Raw genomic sequence first — 27,239 nt, 5'->3', positions numbered from 1 at the left:
TAGTAACATGGGCTAAATCCGCTGGTGCTGTCCCAGGCAACGAGGCTACATGTGCAGGGCCAGGCCTGTGCCTCCCAGTGCTGACATGCTAGGGGTGCGTGCACTGGGGTGAGCACTCCAGCTCTGTGATTGCTCTAGTGCTGGCTAAGGCCTCTGAGCATCCAGGCCTGTCAGGAGCCCAGCCGGCTCCAAAGAGGCAGCTGCTAAGCTAGTAGGCAGGCTCACATCCAGTGGTTTTTAAGGATGGGGAAGTCAGAAGTAGGGGCCTGCCCTGAGGGCTGCTGCGGGATTCAGTACCTGTGAGCGAGACAAGGTGTGTCTGCTTCACATGCATTCCCAGCCCAGCATCGTCCTCCTCCCCAGCCCGGAACCACAGCAGGTTTCTCCGAGAAGCCACTGCTCATAGTACCAGTGCTGGCACCAGCGCCTGGTCTGGAGCCCCTGGGTTAGTGGTGTCATGCCCTGGAGGGCACACTGCCACACTGCACGCATGCGGCACCTGCCTCGTAGTGCTCAGGACCGACTGCTGCAGCTGCTCGAGAGTGCCTGCCCAGAGCCTGTTGAGCTGCTTGGTGCAGCCCAAGAGAGCCAGCGAGAGCCTTGCTGTGCTGCTCCCAGGACAGTAAGAGAGACTTTTGCCTTCTCTCTTTAGCGTGCTGAGTGCATCCCACTTCTCCAGCCAGCTGGGTTCCACCTTCTCCTCGTGCCCCAAATGCTCATCAGAGAAACCGATGATGTCTGAGTGCTGGGGACACAGACACCAGCAGTGCCAACAGCTCCCACCCTAGCCAATGATGGGTTGCTAAATGGCCCCATCATTGCAATGGATAGCAAGCCCAGGATATTAGCTAGCTCATCCAGGTTACCTAATGGGTGCAGCCATACCAATGCCCTCTGGCCCCTTCCCCCATCCCACAGTAGTTGCATCAGAATGCCTGAGACCCAAGGTGCGCAAAGCATGGCCTTCCCCTCCACCCCAACAGGTGGGCTCTGCTAATGCTGGGGCAGGGCCAGGCTGCGTGAGGGAAGTTGCACTAGCATTGCCTGTGCTCTTGCTGCGTGGAGGACGTGGCTATGCCTGACATTTTATGAGCTCAGACCACTCCAAGCACAAGTCAAATGCTATGCACAGCTCATGAGATTCCCATGAGTTCCCACCTCAGCATACACTGCTGCTGTGCACCCCCCCCCCCACACACGCGCGTGCGCATGTATGCATGTGCGCAGGCACAAATGCTGCACACATTTTCGCTGCACACAACAAAAGAGACAAAACAGCACATTGAGGAGAGGGCCTGGTTTGTTTACAGGGTGCTTTTATTTACAAATTTACGGAAGTGTAATCCTCTTTTTGCCCCCCCACCCACCCCCACGAGCAGAAACACAAGGTATGCAAACCTCACATGCCTTAACTGTCAGGTGACAGAGGCAGGAAAAAAAAATGCAGTGACATGAAATTTAAAAAATGCTAATAAATAATTTAACAATGACAAGTAATTAAATAAAAATCCAATCTACACACATTATGGCAGCTTGTTACCAACACAGAAGGTGAGGTGCAGGGAGCTACTGTGAAAGGCAGATGGTTAAGTGTGTGAGCGCATAATCATATTTTGTACAAGTTAAACAAATTGTAACAGACAGCTACAAAATACTACATTTTGGTAACATAAATACAGAATATATAAATATACAAGTAATACAGCCATACACAGCTTAAAAAGGGTGTCCATTTAAAAAAGAGTGTTCCCACTGCAAAATAGCTGAAGTCCCTTCACAGTCGCTGCTAAATGAAACAACAGTGTGCAGAACCAAGAGCAGCTATGCTTTACCCTTAGGAAGGCCTGCAGTACAATCAGTGACTCCGTCTATGGTTCTGTATTTATACATAGTAGTTGCTCAATAAGGTCCTAATTCAACAAGGGAGTTAAACACGGAGCCATCCCACTGCATTCAGCAAACCATTTACATGTGCCTGAGTTCCTCTGGAGCCAACAGACTTTCAGAAGAGACTTAAAGGTAAGCCTGTCAGTAAGCTCTTTGCTGAATGTTGGGCTAAGTACTTACTGTGCTCTCCCTGAATTCAAGTTGCTGTGGATGTGCTGTTTGGGCACTCTGTGCCACACAGCAGCACTGTGCGAGGCAGAGAAAGGGGTACACTAAAGTGGGACTTAGGAACACAATGACAGCTGTTCATTAGTAGACCTCCCAAATACTTTAGGCTCTAGAGATATAAAGCATATGGGAGCATTGTAACATCATGTACCTGGAACAGGCTCCAAGGACTGTGCCTGAGATGCCCTCTCAAAGGTGTAAGCTCTTTCCTTTTGCTCTTGTGCCCAGTCCTTATGGTGGGAGGGAGCATCTCTTTCTCCTTGGTCCTGTAGTGGCATCTTATTGATTTAGTCTGACATCACCATGGAACTTGATGTTGTCACAAACTGAACAGACCCAGAGAGAATGTGATGCTCTGGGTGGAGTGAGGGCTGGAGCTTGATATATTGGTGCTCATTAGAAAAAGTTGGCAGGAATTTTGCCCCAGGGAAGTGAAGGGAAGTGGAACTACATCAACAGCTTGCCAGGTTTTACCACGCTGACGGCATCTTCCTACCCAGAGTGGACATATTGCTGCAGAGTGGACATATTGCCGCTGACTGATAGGCACTAGCCATCTCAAAGAACCCCCCACTCCTCAGGGTGGCAACAGTCCCATTACACATGGGGGGGGGGTGACACACATCCAGGGGCCTCTGAGACATGGTACAGCTCACACCTTGTGCAGGCTTAGCAGCAAGTGGACTTTCTAATGCAGCCACATACAGTAACACCAAAGCATTTGAAGGAGAAAAAAAGACGAAGATTTGTGGGACATGTTTCTGCTTAGAGATGGCAACCAAAAATTGTTATGCTGATAGTAACGATGTTATGTTGAGAATACATATAATTATCTCATACTTGGTGGCCACAAAACACTTTTAAGATTGTAAAGCCAATCGCTCAGAAAGTAAGGCTATCGCCTGAGTGTCAAAGTCAGATTGGGGTTAGTAACGGCCTGGGAGGACTTGCACATTGTGAGGAAGTCATCCATTAGCAGTGACACTATGACATGGAAACGTGCTGGTTAAAAGCATGTGCTGGTCATGAGCACTGGGTTTAAATACTGCATGAATCAGTTACCACATCTGATGGAAGAAAAATATTCCAGTATGGGAGCATCACTTTTGGGCACAGAGCTGACAATTTGCACAATAGCCCCTTAAGAGGAAGCTATCATTTAGCATGTTCACGTTGTGATACTCTCTCATTAAACATTATTGCCTAAACAAAAATCTAATCAATCTTCTTTTAGTTAATTGTATCCCATCACTGTTTTAGCCTAACATGCATTCTTTCTTTAGCCAAAACAGCATGACTGAAATGCTCAAAAGAGCTCACTTGATGCATTTATATAAGAGAGAGGTTAATTTGCTAGAGAGACTGATCACTGTAAGGTACATGTAATAAACTGCTGTCATGACCTCTACCCTCAAAGTCCCCTATGTGCAATCACTATTTGTGGTTTCCACGAAAGTGCCAGATGCTCAGAGTTTTTGGCAGGAATTTATCAATGTGAGTCAGTGTAGGATATTACAGCTGTATGGCCCATTACACATTTTACTGTCATCTGATCAGTGACATTTCCCTTGACGATACAAGAGTAAACCAGAAATCAAAAAGGTCAGAGGTTGTTTTATAATATTTTTCTGCAGGTCCTGGGTTAAAAACCACAATGATCACACTCCTGTGGGATCATTCGTATGACAAATAAGAGCGACATTTATTTTGCTTTAATGAACTTTGGCCTTTGCCAGATATCATTGGCCTGTGCAAAGTGACTGTTAAAAATGCATCCCTCCAATGACACCCTTAGGCACTTGGACCATCGTTAGCTATGACCACCAAGAGCTGGCAAGCACAAAGCTCTTGGCATCTATTAGAGCAGAGTATGAGGAAACAAAAGCTAAGCACACCAAAAGCACAACCAAGTGTATGTTTATACCTATGTTGCAATAATGGCATGGTGCCATCCAAAGGGTCATTGATACTAAAGCTCCAAAGTGGGCTTGCTGACTCCTTCCTTGGAAGGGAATTTTTTTCCAAAAGTCAGCCCAGAACCAGAGGTAGACATGGACCAAGGGCATCTCCAAACAGTGGGGCACATGACAGTGCCCAGCCAAGTCTCAATATTCACTGATTACGACCTTTGATTCTGCACTGGTGAGAACAGGAGGTCTCTCCGATGGGACCCTATGACTGTGTATGTATTCCACAAATACCAGCGGCTGGCACTTGTGAAGACACTCCCGCTATGACCCTCAACTCAGTAAAAGGGATAGTTGCTGTGGGTTGGATTAATGCTGTGAGGTGGGTAATTACAAATGCTTCCAATGTGCCACATGAGGAACGCTCAACTTCTGGCTCCTAATGCAATGTAAATATACAGGTCACCTGAGTTCTTTACCGATACCAGCTGTCATGAGAGCTCCTTTTTGGTACAGTATAAGGGGAAAAATTGGTTGTGCCTGGGTGAGTAAAAAAGTAGCAAAGCCTTTTCCTCTTCATTGATGGAAGACAGCCAATAGGCTCATAAGCCTTGCTTCAACTGGTAAAGTTGCTTCCCCCCTGTGCAGGGAGAAAAGAGGCCCTCGAGAATACATGCAGTAGGCCTGACCCATACCTGCTGTGAGCCTGGCAGGCTGCAAGGCAGGCTACTTCCTGTGCGAGGTAGGACTGCGACACACAGTGGCGGGGGGAGGTGGCTTGAGCTTTGCTAGCCCAGCACATCAGGGTTGGTGGGCAATAGAAAGAATGAAGCACTACAGACTGTGTTGAAGGAGAGAGGAGGGTAGGACAGAAGGCCTGTCTGGGGACACTGAGATGTGGACAGCAAAGTGGAGGAGAGACCTCCAGGTGTGATATGAACACTTAACAAACAGCACAGGCGATGCTCAGAATCCATTGTTTGAATATGCATCTTGGGGATGTGCAGACAGGCTCCCCTGGGAAAAGAACCAGGTGCTTTGCCACCCTTTGATGGCATGTGGCTCTGTTTGCCACCTGTTCAGTGATATGGGGAGTGTTACAATCATCTGGGAGGTAAGAAGTGCTCTCACCCACTTTTATTTTAAGCCTGTGGCCCAAATGCCTTTCACCTTTTCTTGCAGAGGAACACAGGTTCTGTGTTGACTGACTCATCTCTTTTCTGCCCTGCTTGGTATTCACCCCTTTGGGAAGCAAAACGTAGCCTTGCTTATTCAGAGAATGGTGTTTAACTTCTCCTGGGCAGAGTGTGATGAGAGCAGGGACCCATCTGGAGCAAGCACTACGACTAAGCCAGGAAACTTGAGTACATGGCCATAAACGTAAATAGGCCACTGAGTCTGTTACATCTTTGCTGCCTATTGACTATCCAGGTGTCATGCAAAGACTTATGAGCACATGCCAGACACCTCTGAGTGCTGAAGAAATTTTGCATAGTGCGCCGTGTCTCATGTGTGACTGCAGCCCCTGAGACTGCACCATGTGTTGCATGCCAAGAGTTAAATTAACCAGCATGTTGAACTCAGCCCTTATGGTCAGCATTTCTAACACATGAATTGAAGAATGGGCCTGATTCACCTAACCTTTCTCCTCCTCACCCAGCCTATGGTCTTTTTGGCATGCACCTGATCATTACTTCTCTTACCTTACCAAGTTGTTCCTCGTTAAGTCTCTTCTATTACAAAACACGACCATATTTGCCTGCCTCTCCATCTGCTCATTGTTGTCTGCAGGCAATCATTATAACTACAGTATTATTATTTATCCTGTTGTAGGCCCTACAAAAATCCATCATGGTTGCTCAAACTTCAACAAGTGCTGCTAAGATGGTCCTCTTATCTCTGCATCTGGCTCGTCACCTTGCCACTAGCGGAGATCTGGAGTAACTACGGCAGGCAACACTCACCTATGTGGGAGACTTGCCTAAGTGAGATCTGATTCAGAGCCTTCCCCTGTGCTGTGTGTGTTCTTTGTCACTCAGTGCATATTTCAGGACACTTTTCAGGGTTCAGGCTAGGGTTTTATATCCTGCACTTTTCTTGGCAAAGGAAGCAAACTAAAAGGAGGGCTTAATTATTCAGATGGACAATGGAGCGTAGCATGTTTATGTCGCATGCAAAAGACCTAAATAAATAGAACAGAATGAACAACACATGGTTGCCAATCACCATCTTGGCTTGAAAGTTGGCATTGAATTACTTACAAATAAAAGTAAATGTTTTATTCTCAGACATTACAAATTAAATAAAGCTCTGTGTCATGTAAGCACCTTTTGTTTAATTATTCAAGATTAATACTCATCTATATGCATCTGTCCCATGCAGCGCCTCTCTAGGGTCAGAGACCTTTTTCAATTCCAAAGTCACTGGCTTCTCCACCAGGCTCATTGTTAACCAGTTTTTCTAAGTATCATACAGTATAAGGGCTATAAACTAAGGAACAGATCAAGGGTTATGTAGAAAAACATGTAGAAAGGAAACAAATGTTGAACGTCACATTTACATTAACTTCTCACAGTTCAAATGGCAATTTGTCCACAACATAGTATGAGTCATGCAGTAAGAAAGGGGAGGAGTCTCCAGTTTCTTTGATTTATGCCTCGTATGGTCGACTGATGTCAGTATCAGTGGCTTTAAAAAAAGGTTAAGTATCCAAACAAAAGGAAGAAGAAAGGAGGAAAAGGTCTAGCTTTCCACACAGTCACTTCCTTACAATGCGGTGCTCCACCCTAAGCAAGGGCTGCTGGAGAGCTGGGTCTTCCGTTCTCACCAGGCTTCTCTCGCTTGGCCTGGTCTCAGCTGGACAACTAAAGCCATGTGTGTGTGAATGAGGGAGAGGGTGGCTGACAGGTCAATTTATTTATTTAATATAGGGTCCTCCTAAAAATACTCTTGGCAGTCCAGAGGCAGCAGGAGTCACTGTGAAGGAAGAGCTGGGCAACATATGGCTGTAGAGTCTGCTCTGCAAAAAGTCACTTCCTAAAGACACACCAGCTATTTGCTTTTTTAAATTCTTATTCTGATTTTCATGAGGCAAAATATGAGCTCTGCATAGAGTACAGCCTGTCAATGGGGTTTCCTACTCTAGCCTGCATGGAGTTAACTTCTGAGGAGGCAAGGAAACAGTCGCTCAAGCTAGTCAAAGAGGTATCACTGTCGATATCATGAAAAATGGAGTCATTTCCTGCAAACGAAATGTACAAATTAAGCTTGGTTCTGTGCAGAGAAATACAGTCAGGGTTCCATACAAAGCACTGCTACAAGTGAAAATGAAAGCTAATCTGGCTTTGTTTTGGTCCTCTAAACTAACAGAAAATAACTTTTTTGTGGCTCTCTGTTCGTTATAAGGACTGGAGATCACACCAAGACTGAATTATAGGTGTTCTGAAGGCTTTGATACTGCACAAGAAAAAATGTGCCAGTGCTCCATTTACACTGCTGTCCCCAGCACATAAAAATGCTTCTCATTGCCAAGAGCAGACAACCAACAGAAAGCAGGGAGGATCATGTGCATTCATCCACAGTGACTTTGGGTGGCCAATTAAAGCAAGGTCCCCAGTGCTGACAAAGGGAGACAGCTAGACAAAAAGTGCTCCTCACCCAGCCCAGAGGTGGTAACAGTTTTATCTGCAAATGCAGTGGGGATTTGGTTTGGAGCAGCAACAATACTGCCTTTTATCTCCTTTCACAGCTGAAATGCCAACTGACTACCTGTGAGGTCCCCACAAAGTGCTGTAGTGGTACTCAGTGGAACCGACTGCACAGTGTAACTTTGTGTCCGATTTGCGGCACAGATGCTTTCTCTAGTGGGGATTCATTGAGCAGGCTGGGCACAATGGTCACCTCCAAGCCTGACTTCCCCCAAGCTCTCTGGGCTGCAAGTGCAACTCCTGTGTTGCACTTACAGAAGTGCCCGGTGTGCATGCACCTCTCTGCAGCAAACCCAGCAGTGCACAGCAGAATCTACTTCACCCCCACTGCATGCACTGCCTTCCAGGGAGTGTTAGTGAGAGGTGGGTGTGTCCAGCTCAGCACCAACATGCCTCTTCTTCACAAGTTAGAGTGATGTGTCTGAGCCTCTATGGGCTATAGGGTCACTCACCACAGCTTGACAAAGCTTCTTAAATCATAATGAAATGTCAGATCACAAGAGTCTTGTAACAGCCAAGTGGCTTTTTACATACGAATGGCAGTGCAGCACCACACGAAAGGCCCCCCGGTTGGTTACAGCTCACCATGGCTACGTCTACACGTGCACCCAACTTCGAAATAGCTTATTTCGATGTTGCGACATCGAAATAGGCTATTTCGATGAATAACGTCTACACGTCCTCCAGGGCTGGCAACGTCGATGTTCAACTTCGACGTTGCTCAGCCCAACATCGAAATAGGCACAGCGAGGGAACGTCTACACGGCAAAGTAGCACACATCGAAATAAGGGAGCCAGGCACAGCTGCAGACAGGGTCACGGGGCGGACTCAACAGCAAGTCGCTCCCTTAAAGGGCCCCTCCCAGACACACTTTCATTAAACAGTGCAAGATACACAGAGCCAACAACTAGTTGCAGACCCTGTATATGCAGCACGGACCCCCAGCTGCAGCAGCAGCAGCCAGAAGCCCTGGGCTAAGGGCTGCTGCCCACGGTGACCACAGAGCCCCGCAAGGGCTGGAGAGAGAGTATCTCTCAACCCCCCAGCTGATGGCCGCCATGGAGGACCCCGCTATTTCGATGTTGCGGGACGCGGATCGTCTACACGTCCCTACTTCGATGTTGAACGTCGAAGTAGGGCGCTATTCCCATCCCCTCATGGGGTTAGCGACTTCGACGTCTCGCCGCCTAACGTCGATTTCAACTTCGAAATAGCGCCCAACACGTGTAGACGTGACGGGCGCTATTTCGAAGTTACTGCCGCTACTTCGAAGTAGCGTGCACGTGTAGACGCAGCCCATGTGGGGTAGAGTGAGTGGGAAATGGGTAAAAGCCAGTAACTTAGCTCAGAGAGTGTGATAGAAACCAGCGAGGACATATGCTGCTCTGGCACGTCTAGCAGCAATACAAGAGCTGCCCTTTAACAAATAAGAGCATATGCTTAGAGGGAGCTTATGGAGATGTCATTTTTGCATTTGGGGACAAGATTAATTCCCATTGTTGAAGGGAACCTTCTGCAAAGTGCCTCCTTTGCTCTGGGCTTTGAGGGCAGGGAAGGCCAGCGAGGGTGGGGACAGGTGGGTTATAAAGCAGTTTCCTTTCTGTTTGGCCACTCCTGGCTGACTCTGCCGGGGTCAGGGGGAGAGGTACTGGTGCTGAATTTGTAATTGCTAAGAACTGTACTTTGAAATATTTGTTAATGGGTCCGGGACCCTGGCACAGGGTTATTTTTTGTGCAGATAAATAAAGTAAACCCCATGCCGGGACAATACATGCTCTAGTATAAATCCCAGAAAAACTACTGAAAAAACACATCCTTTGGCTGGACTCAGGAGCCTGAGATACCACCCAGAGACAGGTTGCTCCCGTTGCGGTGGGGCATAGGGTGCCTTACCATAGGGGTTCATGTGGTCGCCTGGCATTTGCGGAGGGGTAAGACCTTGCTGGAACGGGTCCGTGCCATAACTGCTTTGATCCATTGCTACAATCTGCTGCTGTGGTGGTGCAAGTGGTGTGTAAGGGGTCATCATCCCTTCCATTCGGTTGGACATTACTTCTGCAAAACAAATGGCAGACCCCATTTGCAGCATAGCAATAGGGCAGCATGCTGGGGCCTGTGCCTTGCCCCCTGCCTGCCTGCCTGCCTTCTGCTGTACTGCACTGGGAGGCCAGCAGTGAGACGGAATTACTAAAACGTCCCCTATTGTCTTAGGACCAACCACTCCTGAGTCCTCCGTGGGTCAGTGCTTGCTGGCATGAAAGCTGAGGAGTCCAGAGCAGTGTAGTAAGTGACAACCACTTGCTGAAACCATGTGTCCCCCAGAGCTCTGTGGTTCTGTCCAGGCCCACAGGGGGGAGGGGCAAAGGAGGCAGTTGCCCCAGAGCCTGGCATTTTTGAGGGGCCTGCAGCTCCAGTGGCTGCCGCTGCTACTTTGGCAGAAGCGCCCTGGCCAGCTCTCCAGGCCCCACTGAAGTACTACAGCTGTGCTGCCTGACAAGGCTCTAAGCATGGGGGGACCAGCGCTGCATTTTGAGTGGCACTAAGGGCTGATTGCCCTAGGCTCCACCCTTTCCACCTTTGGCCCTGCCCCTTCCAGGGGCACAGATCCACCCCCACACCTTGCCCCGGGGACCACAGTGGCTGTTAGCCCCGCTGGTTCTGTCACGCTCTCCAGCTCCTTTAGCTGCAGCATCACTGTTCTTGGCAAAATCAGCAGCTCTGCCCCACTTTGTGCAGAGAACCAAAGAGCCCCAACCCATTGCAGTCTAATTTGAAAGCTCAGAGGGCCCAGTGGGCTGGCCAAGTCTTCCTGTTTATGCCCAGGGCCCAGAGACCAGCAGTGCTTGGAAGTATCTTTCCTCCCCAGGCAGGTGGGATGTGAGAGAGCAGGACACTGCTTTGCAAAGGCAGAGTCAGGCATTCAGCAGATCACTGCCCCCAGCTGCCAGTTACTCAGGTGTGACTCAACCTCTTAACACAGGCTGTTATCCTGCCAGTCAGGTCTTGCCAGATTTCCACAATGGCTTGATATGCTCTTTTGGGCAGTAAAGTCAGTGGCTAGGTTCCCACTTAGCTCCTTGCAAAATCTGGTCTGCAGTGGGGGATTAGGAAAAAGTGAGAACTTGGACCCTTAATGGCCGGGGTCAGAAAGGCGTCGTTTTCCACCTCTTGTCAGAGACCCCTGGCGCCTGGGAGTGGTGGGCGCAATGAATGCTGCCAATGTCTCCCAAGAATCAAGTCCAGCCTGACTCTGAGCACAGTGGCCAGTCATTCCACATCCCTCTCACCAGTGTTGCATCACTCGCTGCATCTTCTCACCAGGTAAGCTGCATGCACTGTGGAGGAGGGCAATGCATGGCCAGTGCCCAGCACAACACAGCCCTGATGATGCCTTAGGCCAGTCGCAGCACAGCAGTGTCAACAGCCAGTACTCAGGATCATGTGCTTGGGAATGACAGCCGTGCCTTGCATCCCACGGGTGAGCAGCTCGGAGTACGGGCTACTGGGAGTCCAGAGACAGCAAGCACTGCCCTACTGCACACTCTAACCCCACTGGAAAGGCAGCTCAGCCAGACTGTGAATGTATCAAAATTACCCACAATCCCTGGGGCAGCGCTGAGACCAAGTGTGCAGGGCAGCTTCTTCCAGTGCCTGTAGCTACATGGTGCACAGCAGCGGCTCCTGTACGCTGCTCACATGCCAGGGACTGTTCTGAGGTTCTTGCTCTGAAACAGGTCAGAGGTGGTGACTGGGATGGCTCAGAAGCAGGCTGGGGATCCTGATAGCTTCCTCTTTCTATTCCCAAGCAGGAGCCCCAGAGGAACAGTGCAATGCCAGGCTGCATCAGCATTTATGCATGGTTTGCTGCCTACAGGCCCTGAGCACCTGCTGCTAAAGAGCCATCTAATACTGGCCACTGCACACAAACGGGGCTCCTCATGCCTCACAAATGACGTGAGGATTGCTCACATTAGGGGTGACCTCAGCACCCTTTTTGGTGGCAGGGGAAAACTGGTTAGAGGGATTCCCAAATCTGTCTCCCCTGCAGGGAGGAGATGACAGGGACATGAGCAGGGTCCAGGGGGGTTGGCCCAGTGGTAGGACCCAGGAGAACCCAAGGGCCTGGCATGTATGTACAGACCTTCTCTGTGTGCACGCAGATCCCCGTGAGTGCAATATCAAGAGAGGTGAGCTATTCAGACATATGCCTGCTTATATTTAACACCCAGCATGCTACACAAACGCAAAGCCCCCTCCCTCCCTTCTCCTTGCTTCTACTGCAAATGTGGTTTTACCTTGTCCTAGTCGCTGAGAGTTTTGCTGTTCCTGCTGCTGTTGATGCCTTCGTGCTAGTTTCTTCATCTGAATGAAATAGGAAACACAGGATAATCTCATGGATCTGAATGGAAACAGCTGGTTTAGTTTCAAAACTCTGTGCAAATGTCAAACCTAACAACACAGAGCATGAACAACAGCAGGGGCTGAACTGTCACTCCTGAGCATAGAAATTGGGGTTTGATGTTCCATATTTGCATACTACAAAAACTAGTTCTTGTTTAGTGATGCTTGGACCATTCTACTCTGGGTGCAGAGGTTTGGAAATGGGACGTCCTTGAGGACTGCAGTCTGTGCAACACATAAGTATACACCTGGCAGGAGCCCATATGTCACTCAGAGGTTTTATAAAACTTGATTCCTGCCTGTTGATCTCAGCAATGTAGACGTTTCGGTGGAAGGGAAAAGCTTTTCATGATAGTCAGTGCTGCTGGCAATACTGCACAGGTGCTTTGGGCGTTACTTCTGAAATTTGGATCAACAACTTACCTTTGCTCTCTGGTTCTGAAACCAGACCTGGACAACTCGCACACTGAGTCCTGTTTCAGCTGCTAGTGTTTCTCTGACCTACAGAAGGAAATGTTTACAGATGAATTTTCTTATACCTAAGGAGGGGGGTGAGGAGAGATTTTTGTTTTTTTGTTTTTACCTAGGAAACAATGATTTGTAAATTTGGCTAAGAATAAAATGTTGATACTCTGGACAATAAAAACAATTTCTCACCATGAACAAAGGCAAATGGCAACCTTGAGACTCATCAAACTTCCCCAAGTGACACACTGTCTAGCGATGCAGGCAGATGTCACTTTTTGCCAGTGAAGCCACTCTTCAGACAGCAAAAAAAAAAATTGAACGAAAACAACCAAGTATACGTGTCCTTCACAAAGAGGGGTTTCTGTCAGTTTCACCAGTTATGCAAATAATTTTTCCATAGTCCTATGTACTAGAAATTACTAAGCATCATTTTTAGGCTTCCCAAGACTGTAACTATAAATGACCAGTTCATGTTTTATAACCAAATGTTTGACCAACCAAGTATTCCCTTGTGTAAGAATCTTCCACTAAGTTTGGCATTGTGTCCTGTGGGCTGGTCAGCAGAAAACTAGGTTGGTTTTGGGTCTCTGCTGAAGAGCCTACCTTCCTACAAGGCTTTGAGGACACTTCAAAGGATGCTTTGAATGCTCTTCTCTGTTGTGTTGTGAGTATTGTCCTTGGTCGTTTGGGTCTCCTTGGGTCTTTCCCATCATCACTCCCTTTTCCTTGGTTTGCTTGTCCTTTGGCTGGTTTCACTTCTCCATCCTCATCATCACTTTTAACTGTTGAGAAACAAAAACTATTGGAACATTCTGTTTGGTTTGCTAAGAGAGCAGGACTTGGAAAAAGATATATTAATGGAGCAATAGTATAACAAACTCAACTATAACCATTTGTTTTAAAACTGAAACTGAACTCTTAGTCAGATGACATCATGTTAAATGGGACCTTGTGCATAAACGCACAGCCAAAATCCAGCATGCATTTATGTAGGCTGAACGTAACTGCTACTGAAGTTAATGGGACTATTCATGTGAATGTCCTGAAATGTCTGCAGCATCAGGCCCGGTTGATTATTCTATGCTGTACATTATATGACTTTAAAAATTGTGGTTCCCTCTAAAGCTGCAAAAGACAGAAATTTCAAATATAAATGTTGTTACCATCTAAAAGTTCTTTAATCAAATCTATGTCGTTTCAAATTGGTTGTTTTTAATATTTTTGCAGCCCCAAGGTAACATTTAGCATATTACTTGTTTCCATGTTTCTGCCTATTATGGAAAATTTCAATAATCCCTCTCACTGCACTACATATATACATATGCAGTCTGTGCTTGTGTGTGCTGGCCATGAGCAGGCATGGCTCTGTAATATGTTGGACTCTGCATGTATGTGTAGTATTAGCATGAACAGAGTTGTATTTTCCATAATTATATTTCATGATCTTATAACGCACACTGCAGTATTGTTAGCAGGGGGAAATCCCAACTCCCAGGCCAAAGATTTATGAGAAAGTGCTTATTTTTGTCCTGGTTGAAATAACTTCTGTGTCCACATCAAGATCTGTGGCCAAAATTTATTATTCATGGCAGTCAAATGGGGTTAGTTTGTACGAATTTTAGTAGGCCATTGATTTTCATTGAGAAAACACTGATGAACTATTCTGGAGATCTTTAAAATTCAGAATTTATAATTTGGTAATTCAAGCATCACTTTAGAGGAACTGACAAACTCGACTTTTAATTCATGTCTGGAGCTGATTAGCATGCTCCTACCATGCATTTTAGTTTCGGAGGTGTCTTTTGCAGAATGATTAAAGAGCAGTTCTATCATTTCAATAGCTGTGGCATCATTAATTTTCCAGACTGCCATTTCTATGGGAAGGTTTGTGAAGGATCCTGATTGGTCACTGGAAAGTTATTTTTGTAGCCAGTGGATAAATATTTGATTGGAGCAGAACGTGCATTCAGCCAGAGCTGTGTGAAATCATTCACACACATAGAAAGGATGGGGAGCTTAGGGCTTTTACTGTTTTAAACAATGGGAGGAAATATATCTTGTGACAGTGACTTTATGGGGCTTGGGCTTGGGCTTCTTTGTTGATGAAAAAAAACCTGCATCTCAACTGCTGCAGATGCTACTGTGTGTAGCATGGGGAAGTAACACTGAAATTAAATGTACATTGTGCTTTCCTGATGGCCTCCTGGGCCTTGCTGACTGGATTATGGCACACACGGAGACTCTGCCTGGGTAGGATGTATGCACTGGTGTCAGAAATAAATGTTACATGAAGCCAGCTGACCACCAGCATGCACTGCCTGTGTTCAGTGATGCTAACATGAGCATGGGCATGCTGGAGGATCTAGCCCACACTGCTGCTGTTTGGCAGACAGTGGCTGAAGACAGAAACGAGTGTAGTGAAGATCAAGGACTAAGGATTTCAATGGGAAATGTCTGAATAAGGCCCGAGTGTACCTGAGTGAGTTTGACATGGTGAGAACATCCACTCGGGAAAGCAGGAGGGAACCCACACAGCCTAGATAAATACAGGCTAGCGGCCACGTTTGCTAAAAGATAGAAACCTGAATGTTGACATCTATGGAGTGAGGAATCTGAGGGCCCACAAATATGTTCTGGTATGAAATAAAACCCAGCTTTAGGAACGGCTTGAGAGCAGCACGTCCTGCTGAGCTAACAGTGACCTTTGCCTGCCTACATTCCTGACATGGAAATACAAAATTTTAACAACTTGGCAGCTGTGGCTCTCAAAGCAAAGATCAAGGATAAGAACTACGCCCACTTAAACTGGAAATAATATATTTTTCCCATAAAACTGAAGCAAACATCCATGTTGCTGTATCCATTTAATGGAGTAATAACTGCTGCTTTTCTTAGCCATTTTCTCAGAAATAAATGAGAGGTTCCAAGGACTAGCAACAGAGAGATAGCCGTGTTAGCCTGTATCCTATCAAAACAAAAAGGAAGTCCAGTAGCACTTTAAAGACTAACAAAATAATTTATTAGGTGATGAGCTTTCATGGGACAGACTCACTTCTTCAGACCATAGCCGCACCAGAACAGACTGAATATTTAAGGCACAGAGAACCAAAAATATTTATCAAGGTTGACAAATCAGAAAAATTGTAATCAAGATGGGTAAATCAGAAGAGCAGATGGGTGGTTGGAGTGGGGAACTCAAGAGTCAGATAAAACAAAGTATGTAAAGGAGTCCTTATAATGGGCCAGGTAATGGCTGTCCCAGTTCAAACCACGTGTTAATGTGTTGAATCTGAAGATAAAAGACTTCCACACTCTCTCTCTCTGGAGATGATCCTTAAAGTTCCTTTTCAGTAAAACACAGACTTTCAGGTCATTACCTACAGCCCTCAACTTAAACCACTGCAACACATCATTACAGACGTACAACCTATCCTTAATCAGGATGCCACACTCCAGAAGGCCCTAGGTGACAGGCCTGTTCTCTCCTACAGACAACCTCCCAACCTTATGAGGATTCTCACCAGCAACCACAGGCTAAACCTCAATAATACCAATCCTGGAACTTTTCCTGGCAACAAGCCCCGTTGCCAACTTTGTCCACATATCTATTCTGGAGATACCTTCACTGGACCTAACCAGGTTATTCACAGAATCATAGGGCACATTCTCATGTTCCTCAACTAACATCATATATGCCATCATGTGCCAACGATGCCCACAAGAGCAAACAGTAAACACTCTTCAACACAGAATGACTGGACACAAAACAGACATCAAAAAACTCCTAACTCACAAATCTGTCAGCCAGCACTTTAATGGAGTGGGTCATTCCGTTAATGACCTGAAAGTCTGTGTTTTACTGAAAAGGAACTTTAACAATCGTTTACAGAGAGAGTGCTCAGAATGCTCCTTTATATTCAAATTCGACACATTAACATGTGGTCTGAACCGGGACGGCAATTACCTGGCCCATTATAAGGACTCTTTACATACTTTGTTTTATCTGACTCTAGATTCCCCGCCTCCACTGCCCCTCTGCTCTTCTGATTTGCCCACCTTGATCACAGTTTTTCTGATTTGTCACCCTTGATAACTATTTTTGGTTCTCTGTAGCTGCGTCTACACGTGCACGCTACTTCGAAGTAGCGGCACCAACTTCGAAATAGCGCCCGTCGCGTCTACACGCGTCGGGCGCTATTTCAAAGTTAACTTCGACGTTAGGCGGCGAGACGTCGAAGTCGCTAACCTCATGAGGAGTTAGGAATAGCGCCCTACTTCGACGTTCAACGTCGAAGTAGGGACCGTGTAGACGATCCGCGTCCCGCAACGTCGAAATTGCTGGGTCCTCCATGGCGGCCATCAGCTGGGGGGTTGAGAGATGCTCTCTCTCCAGCCCCTGCGGGGCTCTATGGTCACCGTGGGCAGCAGCCCTTAGCCCAGGGCTTCTGGCTGCTTCTGCGGCAGCTGGGGATCTATGCTGCAGGCACAGGGTCTGCAAGCAGTTGTCAGCTCTGTGTATCTTGTGTTGTTTAGTGCAACTGTGTCTGGGAGGGGCCCTTTAAGGGAGCGGCTTGCTGTTGAGTCCGCCCTGTGACCCTGTCTGCAGCTGTGCCTGGCATCCCTATTTCGATGTGTGCTACTTTGACGTGTAGACGTTCCCTTGCTGCGCCTATTTCGATGTTGGGCTGAGCAACGTCGAAGTTGAACATCGACGTTGCTGGCCCTGGAGGACGTGTAGACATTATTCATCGAAATAAGCTATTTCGATGTTGGCTGCACGTGTAGACGTAGCCTGTGCCTTACATATTCAGTCTGTTCTGGTACGGCTATGGTCTGAAGAAGTGGGTCTGTCTCACAAAAGCTCATCACCTAATCAATTATTTTGTTAAAGTGCTACTGGACTGCCTTTTTGTTTTGAAGGACTAGCAATGATTTGTCTCGAGCCTGGGAGCCAGCCCAGGCACCTCAGCAGAGCAGGGGTTTCAAACCATGAGCAATAGAGAAGACAAAGAGCAATAGAGGGCTACGTCTACACGTGCAGCCAACATCGAAATAGTCTATTTCGATGAATAACGTCTACACGTCCTCCAGGGCCAGCAACGTCGATGTTCAACTTCGACGTTGCTCAGCCCAACATCGAAATAGGTGCAGCAAGGGAACGTCTACACGTCAAAGTAGCACACATCGAAATAGGGACGCCAGGCACAGCTGCAGACAGGGTCACAGGGCGGACTCAACAGCCAGCCGCTCCCTTAAAGGGCCCCTCCCAGACACAGTTGCACTAAACAACACAAGATACACAGAGCTGACAACTGGTTGCAGACCCTGTGCCTGCAGCATAGATCCCCAGCTGCCGCAGAAGCAGCCAGAAGCCCTGGGCTAAGGGCTGCTGCCCACGGTGACCATAGAGCCCTGCAGGGGCTGGAGAGAGAGCATCTCTCAACCCCCCAGCTGATGGCCGCCATGGAGGACCCAGCAATTTCGACGTTGCGGGACGCGGATCGTCTACACGGTCCCTACTTCGACGTTGAACGTCGAAGTAGGGCGCTATTCCTATCTCCTCATGAGGTTAGCGACTTCGACGTCTCGCCGCCTAACGTCGAAGTTAACTTCGAAATAGCGCCCGACACGTGTAGACGCGACGGGCGCTATTTCGAAGTTGGTGCCGCTACTTCGAAGTAGCGTGCACGTGTAGACGCAGCTGAGAAGAAGCAACAGAGAAGACAACTTGTGGGTTGGGAGCCTGCTCTCTGCTGAGACCAGAGCTTCAGATGCTGGAGTGGGTATCAAAGCATGGCCCAGCCACTTACTCATCTTGCTGGCAAGTGCTGCTCCCTGGAATGGAGAGCATGCAGAGCTGCTCCTTCTCTAGAAAATCTTTCCTTGGCATCTAATGTGGGGAAGAGAGGAGACTCCCTCACACTGTAATTTGGGATGCAGGGGCTAGGTCAATCGGCTCCTCTCACAGCTATCCCAGGGCAACTGTGCAGGAAAAGCCACTGGACTTTTTCTTCCAGAGGATGACTAAAAGTGGAGACTGAAACTGGAGGGGTTCCCCAGAGGCAGCTGTGGGAAGTAGAACACAGTCAGGGGGTTCAAAGGCACGAATCACAAAATCCACACTGGCGGGTGTAGGCCCAAATTTGGGAAATTAGTAACTCTCTAGGCCAGTGGTTCCCAACCCGGGGTCCATGGACCCCTGGGGGACCATGAGGGTATTGCAGGGGTCTGTGAAAAAAACAAAAGAGAAATAAAAATGATCATAGAAAATAAATTTTAAATAAATTGCAAAGTTACAACAATTGTTATTTTTAAATTAATGACTGTCTGAAAATCTACATTGTGGTTTCCTCTTTCATTTAATGAAGTGTACATAGCAGATAGAATTGGCTTTGGTAGGGGTCTGTGAACAGGGATTGGGGGCAATTGGGGGTCTGCGAAGTTTGTGATGGGTGTTTGGGGTTCCATGAACAGCGTGTGGGAGTGACTGAGGGTCTGTGAATGGTTTGGGGGGCGACTGGGATCCCACACTACTGAAAAGATTGGGAACTGCTGCTCTAAGCAGATTTGGTTGTTTGTCAGTTACTTGTGACAGGGCTTGAATTTTTTGAGGGGTGAGATGAGGCAGTTACGTCACTTGTCCCATTTCACTGTTGCCCCTGGCATATGAGAGACACGTTTGAGAGACTGGGAAAGGTCTTTGTAAGAGAGGCTAATCCAGCCCACCAAAAAAATGTGAGGCTTGAGACCAGATCCCTGGGTAGCTCAGTTCTTTAATCAAATCCAGAGACAGGGTCTCCATCCTGGAAGGAATTACTGGGTGAAGCTCTCTGGGCTGTGCTGTAGCTCAGAACAGGTGATCAGCACAGGCCCTTCTGCCCTTCACATGAATGGACTGATGAGAAAAAACTGAGCTGCCCGAATCTCTCTTTCTCTAGGATGGCATGGGATCACTCGTGCCATTGCAAGTACAGCTTCTTTGGTAAAACCTGACCTAGCTTAGGCCTGTGACAGGTGGGCTGGGCTCATTCACAGGAATTCCTTCTTATGAAAAGGAAGGCACGTCAATGCTGAGTTCCAAACTACCACTGGGACCTCAGACAGATTTTCCCCACAACTTGTGCTTCTCACCTACAATGCTCACACTGGCAGGAAGTACAGCTTCTGGGAGCATCTGCATGGTCAGCTCTGTGACAGAAGGTACTAAACCAAACGCCTGAATGGAAACATGGTCCTTAGCACCAATTACTGGGGTGCTAGCAGAGCATTTACGAGGCACATACAGGCCCACAAACTCCCCAGTGTTGCTGGGGATCTTACTTTTCTATATGCCAGCACATGGGGGTGTGCAAACTGAGACACTTCGATGCCCACCCAGATGGGACTCCAGGTGGTAATATTTGGAGGGACAGTCTTGCAAAATTCCCAGTCTGGATTATTTTTTTGTATCAAGTATTTTATGTTAACTCCTTTGTCCTGCCTTGACAGGCTGTGGGACTTTCTTCCTGTCAGAGGAACGCACTAGCAGAATCGTTCTCAAACAGCGGTACACAGAGCTCTCTCAGGGCACATCAACTCACCTAGCTGTTTGCCTTGTTTTACACCAGGCTACATGAAAAGTACTAGGCAAATCAGTACAAACTAACATTTCATATGGACACTGACTTGTTTGTACTGCTCTGTGTGCTACCCTCCAAAATGTAAGGACAACATTTATATTCCAACCCATTTGTTTTATAATTCTATGGTAAAATGAGAAGAAAGTTTGCAGTTTTCCTAGTCCAGTGTGGCAGCGACACTGTGGCTTATGTCTGACTTCGCAAGACACTAGTTTGTAAGTCAGGTGAAACTTGGGGGCACCTAACACAGAGCAGTTGGGAAAGGGTGAGAGTCCATGGGCTAGTGGAAGCAATGCCACTGCTGTTGCCAGCGCACCTGTGCAACAGAAATGTCACTAAGGGAATGCAAATCTTCGTATTTCATTGCCATCACGTCCCTTCACATTTCGCTCTTGCACATGTGCCTTTTCTTGGAGTTCCTGTTTGTGACTGACAGGAAATTACATCACTCCTTTAAATCTGGTTTGCCAGCCAGCTCTGTGTATTCCTCAGGCCACGGTGCCTGTGTAACACACTCTGGATGCACGTGCATGTACAGTGGTTAATTCTCAGGAAGGAAAGATGGGTGTACGATACAACCCCATTCTGCTCTTCAAATCAATGGAAGGATTCCCAAACACAACATTAGGTTTTGAGGCAGATGTCAGGTAACCCACAGCAGATGGCTTTCCCCATTCCTGGCTTTATACAACATCACTTACTTGGATCTTAGCAACTTGTAAGTGATTCTTGCCCTCTAATCAGAGGGTAAGGACAACAAGCAATGGCCTGAAGCAAAGGAGTGCTATGGCAGTGCAATAATTCCCAAGGGCACAGGGTCAAGGTACCAGCGCAATGGACTCTGAGAGAAAGGGCATGTGTGAGTGGTCTACAAAATCACACTGGATGGCTGGCCCCATGGCCTCTTCTTCCTCTGCCCATGAGCCTGTGGTTCAGGGTGACTCTGACTTTTCCATCCTGCTTTGCTGGTCCAAAACTACCAAACAGGACAGGTGCAAGAACGGCTCACCTGAGTCTGAGTCATCAGGGCTCACTGAGCTCAGCAGGTCCTTTTCCTTTTCATAGTCACTTTTGCAGAGCAACTGTCCTTCCTTCAGAACAAATTCATCTCCTTTCCTCAGCTGTCGCTCACACACACAGCAACAGAAGCAGCTTAAGTGGTAAACACATTCCAAGGCTCTCATCACAAATTCAGTTGGGGCGATCTTTTCCATGCAGCCACTGCACTTAGCAGCAAACAGTCTGTGAGAAGGAAAGGGAAGAAGGGAAAATGTCAGCACACGTACTGTATTTATTTCAACAGGAAACTTACGCTGAGATTTTAATTTAATTACAGATCTGTCTGCAGCTCAGCTTAGCACATTTCAAGACTTATGGCGACTGGTGAATATTGGTAACTTCAGGGGAACTCAATTTACTTGAATTCTGAACCTAGCTAGTGTAGAGCATTAGTTTGCTTGTGAATTTTCCAGATGATCTTTCATTTGGTTGGAAATCCAAAAACAACAGCCTTTGTCTCAGTACAGTACATTCTTTCATATCTGGCAGCCCCAGGACTGGGAGGTTGTTGGATATTCAAATATTCTGGATAATTGAGAAGTATACCTAGCAATGCATAATGCTAAAGAAAAACAGAATTAGATATTTAGAAACAAACAACAATGCACACAAAATACTCTATTTACCAACAGCAGTAACACTGCACACAGTTAACTGTACTGTATTTGCTGTATTTATTTGTCTTTACTTTCCCTTCACTGTATGTAAGGAAAATGTAACTGAAATTTACTTATGGTTAAATTGACGGTTATCTGAGAGCTCCGGATAATGGAATGCCAGATATGAAAGAGTTTACTGTGTGCTGTTCCTCCACCAGGGAATGAAATCAAGAATTCCAGAGGTACAAAAATAAAAAGGAACAAAGATACCTAGTTTTTGGAAAGCTCTAAACAAATTCAGTTCAGCTCAGCTTTCCCAGACAGATTTGAGTCAAACCTTAGGCTACCCTAACTGACGTTCTGCTACCTAGCCCAGAATCTGCCGCTCTGTAACAATACTCTCCTAGGAGAACTGTTGCTGCTGCAGATAACAAATGAGCACTGAAAGAAGAAAGGGAACAGTAGTGGTGGGGAGGGGCAGCGCTGTCTGGGAAAGGTGAGTGGACTAACATGAGTGTTCCCTGGGTTGTTGGAATCATTACCGGACTAACCTGTTTTAGAGGATCTGGTTTACCTTTTAGAAGGGTGTGAAAACCCCTCAGGCACCTCTACAGGTTCATAGAGTCTGACTCTTTAAACTGTCACCTTAATCACAGACTCCAGAATACTCACTATATTTCAGGGACCTCCCCCACTCTCATCAACTGTTCACTTTCCAAGCAGACGCCTGAATCATTTCACTTAGTTTTATTTGATGCTCTAATGGCAGTTGGGAAGCTGCCCTGAGCCTGCTGGAAAGGTGCCATTCCAAACAAAGGGCAATGGTTAATTAATTTTCTGTAGCACACAGTGTGTTTGGGGCTTCTATGTTTTAGCATCTTTTCATAGCAATAAATTGAAATGCAATGGAAATCCTGGTACTATTTACATGTTTTCAAGGCAATGAGCAGCATGTAGATATTTGTACAGTAGACATGCACTGCTGGGCTTATAGGGAAAAGAAAACTGCAGCCCTTGTGTTTTTCCCTTTTTGTTTTTTAAAACAGCCACCTTTCACTTAACAGTCACATGGCGCCATTTGAGGTCACCTGCCCTATCATGGTGCCGAGATACATGCCTCTCACAGGCCTTCATTTTGTCTTAGCTGAGGAAATAGTGCACAATGGTAGCCACTCTTTCTTTAGTGAAAAGGTGGACTCAGGCTATGGGCAAGACGGGAGAGAAATTTAAATGCCTGTATATTGTATGTGCCTCACAAGCCAGCCAACAAGCTCCTCATTGGATACCTAAAGGACCACGCCTATTAAATGGAACCCATTACCGTAGGAGCCTCTGGGACGCCTCTGGTAAATAAGGCCATTCCATTTCCTATGGTATATTGGATTTTCCCACAGCTATTTTTGCTGCTACATGCAAACCATTACCAGAGGAAGAAAACTGACCATACATTTATATTGTTCAACTTGACAAAATTATAAAAAGGTGTTTGCTGGTTAGTCTCTCAAAAGGAAATATTTGGTGCACAGGCGTAATAAAGTATCTAAAGGGATTAAAAGACTAAATGAGGAGAAAGCAGTTCCAACTGCTTTAAAAAATCACTTTCATTGAACTGCTTAAACTTGTTTGGCCCACTTTAATGATGCTTAACAGCAACGAACGGTCCTGCGGCACCTTATAGACTAACAGAAAAGTTTTGAGCATGAGCTTTTGTGAGCACAGACTCACTTCATCAGAAGCAGCATCTGATGAAGTGAGTCTGTGCTCATGAAAGCTCATGCTCAAAACTTTTCTGTTAGTCTGTAAGGTGCCACAGGACCCTTCGTCGCTGTTACAGATCCAGACTAACACGGCTACCCCTCCGATACTTTAATGATGCTTGTAACTCTGTCTGAAGAGTTGTTGTGGGAGAATAAGCTTAAAGAATCTGAAGATGAGCAAGTCTGGGGTCAAGGCATTTGCCTCCTCCCACTGGTATCAGTTCTTTCACACCATTGTGACAAGGCAGAATAAATTTTGTTATATGCACTAAGGCATGTGTGGATGTGCACCACCAACAAAAACACAGGCTGCCCATTGTGGGCAACACCTGGATTTCTCTTGGGCACCTGCCCAAGTGTTCAGCTTATAGGGGACACTGACTGTGACAGTGAACCTCTGTTGGCTTCATTACAACTCAACGGAAGGTTACGAGGAGGGCTGGGACCAGACCAACCAGTGGCAGGCTCCAGCCAGAACAACTTCTCTAGGGGGATTCAGCCACTGCCTTTGCACCCTTCCTGACTTCACTTGAATCCCAACCCCGGCTGCTGGTAAAAGTGCTCTTTAAAAGGGGCTGTAGGCAGTCCTGTGACTCTGGTGAGGAGGGTCCCTTAAGGAATCTCCTTGATGCTGCTGCAACTACAATAACACATGAAGAAATGCTGTGAGATGGCCATGCTGCTAACGGAATTCCTTTCTACAGACAGCTTCAGTATGAAAACAAAGGGCCTGGCCCATGGGCTCCTAGCAAGGCAGGTCACAACTTTGTCCAACCAGGCTCTAGTGAGATAGGACTCCTCTGCCTGTCCAGATGGAGATAGAAGAGGAGCTGGCTACAGCAGACCCTGCAGCTGGTCAAACCTGTGTGAGCCAAAGCTCTCTGTGTCTCAGAGCAGACCCTGAGTGCTATGTGACAAAAAGCTAAGAGACACATTGTGGGCTAAGGAGACACCACATGAAAAGGGCTAGGCACAGGCAGGGAAAGGGGAAGAGACTGCATGTGCTGGTGGGTCAGAGCTGGCAGTTTGCAGCTGGCACAGTTGATGGGTAGTTCTGGCCCTCTGAGTTCCTGGCTAACAGGGCTGGTGCACATTCTGAAAATAAACAAATCACACTGGATAATGGGCCAGGTCTGTGCTGCTAATTTCTCTTCCAATAGGAAACTGACTCACTAGAAAGCCATGAAATCCACTACCCGTGAGTGGAAGCACAAACAATAACGGAACTCGATACAAAAAAGCATGTCTCAGTAACACACTTCACAAACTACAGCACAGGGGAACTCGGGAGCCTAACTGTGACCAAGAACGTGTTTAAAATAAACTGCCTTCTTTCTAAATGGGTAAATAGAAATGATCATGGTTCTCTCCCCACTTTATTGTACTCGCCATGCACTGTTAATCTGACTATCACCTTCTGTGTTTCCCTGCCTTGTGATGTGGTTGGACAGTCTTCAGAAAGCAGAGAACTTTACAATGTAAATGTAAAATATTAAGTGTTATTTACTGATAACTTGCTGTACCCAGCGAGACTGTGCTTCTGTAGTAACATTAACACTGGTGGTCATCTCATTGTAATGAGTCACAGCCAGATTAATACAACACTAATTCATTCAATTTACAAGTTACATTAGGTTTGTATTTCCATTTCGTATTACTGTGTGGGAATCAGACCTTCCCTTACATTTACTCTTGGAAATATACAAAATGCCACTACCCATGCTCAGACATTCTCAACTTGGCATATACGTTGAGCAAACGCTGCACCCAAACTGCAGTGAACAGCATTTAATTCTGGGATTATGAAAATTTCATTAAATTGATCTTATAGAGTGTTTATAGGTTTTTCAACTCCCAGAAAGTAACGCAGGGTTATGTACATTTTTTGCAGAAGGCAGTCTCACAACAGGAAACTAATCTTGACAAATGACCAGACTTTGATATCTCTGATCTAAAACATTGCTCATTAGACTGCTCATTTTATAAACGAAATGTAATAAACCTGTTGGGAAGCCGAGGATAGCAGGAATACTTTACAGATCACCCTATACAGGTTTCAATCAAAGCAATAAATTTGAGGCATGATGTGGATGTTCTGAGCAGAGACAAAGACTATGCCCCACAGTAACCACATTTGGAAAAATGGCTCTTTTGCACTGCCATTCATTTTAGAAATAATTTACATAACTCTGTTTTTACTCCCATTGCTGATTATCTCCAGCTCTCTCAAGTTAACATCAAACCTCAAAATCCTTGGACTTGTTAAAGTATGCATAGAGTGGAAATCAAACGTCTTTATTAGAAGCCCCAGGAAATCTCTGATTCCTTTGCACAACGAAAACATTCCAAAGAAAATTTGTTCAAAGAAGACAAAAGAGAAAAACAGAACAAGAAAACCTTATTTTGAATCAATGATTGCAAGAATTTTATAAATAAGTTCTGTTGCCTGGACAATTCTAAAAGACAACTCAACAGTTTGCATTTTTTTCTAATTGTGCTTGCATCGATGCCTGAAACACATAGAGGATTTAGCTGAGCTAAAGCTTGGAACAATAGTCTGTTTTGTTCATTTGATTATTGGTAATAATCATGGTGAAACAACCTTACAGTATTAGAATGCAAAATACACTATGCATTTTAAAATGGCTGCACTTATCAAATAATGGAATATGCACTTTGGGGACAAAAAATGCCTGAGGCATGTGGTCCTGTCTTTAAATAGTAGATGAAAATGTTCACTAGCGAAAGTGGATATTAAGATTTTATATATTAGGATATCCCTGTGAAGTCAGGCTGATGCAGTAACCCTTACAAACACAACCACAGTTATATGATCCATTGTGCCTTCCTATATAGGGCACAACCATCTGGTGTTTAATATGTACAGCTGATTTATTATCTCTAGCGTAGTTATCTTGCTTTAAATTTGACCCTGCTTGGCTCCTGAGAATCACTGTTCTGCTGTTTACTTCTATAATGTCCCAACAACCCGCCCTTTACCTTTCTGTTGTTTCACCATAGCTCTCAATTTCCTTCTGTTTGCAGGCAAATAGATTTTAATAGTTTTATTATAACTAATTTATTATGGGAAGAGAGAGCTCAGTGTGCAGTGTAAAATTTGCTGTTCAAATTAAGTGTGGTTGAAGAGGTTTTTTAAACAAGACAGAGTTATAAAAATACACTATCAGTCAATTTGTTTATTTGAATCGCTGCAGTGAAGCAATAAATAGGAAGTTATTAAGACATTTGATGTGCACTAGATGACAGATGCTGCTCTCTGACAGTCAGGGACTTTAAATAATTTTCCTTTCTGTGTAATTCTGATATTCTCTTTTTGAAAATAATTATAACCTATAGCTAAGCTTTGGTTTATGTAATAATTATGCAAAGATCATGGTCACTGCTTTTGGTAAATAATGTAAGTGACCTTTGACTCTGTCACACTGGTATGTTGATAATGATTTTTGTATGTCATTGAAATCATGGGTATACATCCAGGCCAACTGAGCCTTTAGCTGATATTCGTATCAACTGATATGAAATAGTCAGAACTCAAGTAGTATCAGCTTTTCTCAGCACCTTGAATTTTATTAAGAGAGAAACTAA

The 27,239-nt window shown here is 45.9% G+C and overlaps 1 protein-coding gene across 1 annotated transcript in view; it reads right to left on the bottom strand.

Moving 5' to 3' along the window:
• Window positions 1-6,347: 6,347 nt before the first annotated feature.
• Window positions 6,348-27,239, bottom strand: part of LMX1B (LIM homeobox transcription factor 1 beta) — a 141,674-nt gene continuing 120,782 nt past the window's right edge. The window contains exons 3-8 of the mRNA XM_075015599.1: window positions 21,228-21,460; window positions 13,203-13,381; window positions 12,555-12,632; window positions 12,026-12,092; window positions 9,624-9,782; window positions 6,348-7,263 (exon numbers count right to left, since the gene is read on the bottom strand). Coding sequence (XP_074871700.1) covers window positions 7,106-7,263; window positions 9,624-9,782; window positions 12,026-12,092; window positions 12,555-12,632; window positions 13,203-13,381; window positions 21,228-21,460 — 874 coding nt within the window. The 3' untranslated portion in view covers window positions 6,348-7,105. The remainder of the gene's footprint in view (window positions 7,264-9,623; window positions 9,783-12,025; window positions 12,093-12,554; window positions 12,633-13,202; window positions 13,382-21,227; window positions 21,461-27,239) is intronic.

The sequence above is a fragment of the Carettochelys insculpta genome, chromosome 21 (genome assembly GCF_033958435.1).
Source record: "Carettochelys insculpta isolate YL-2023 chromosome 21, ASM3395843v1, whole genome shotgun sequence".
NCBI classification, from domain to species: domain Eukaryota; kingdom Metazoa; phylum Chordata; order Testudines; family Carettochelyidae; genus Carettochelys; species Carettochelys insculpta.
The sequence above is the reverse complement of the archived record's forward strand: the minus strand, read 5'-3'. Positions and strand labels throughout refer to the sequence as shown.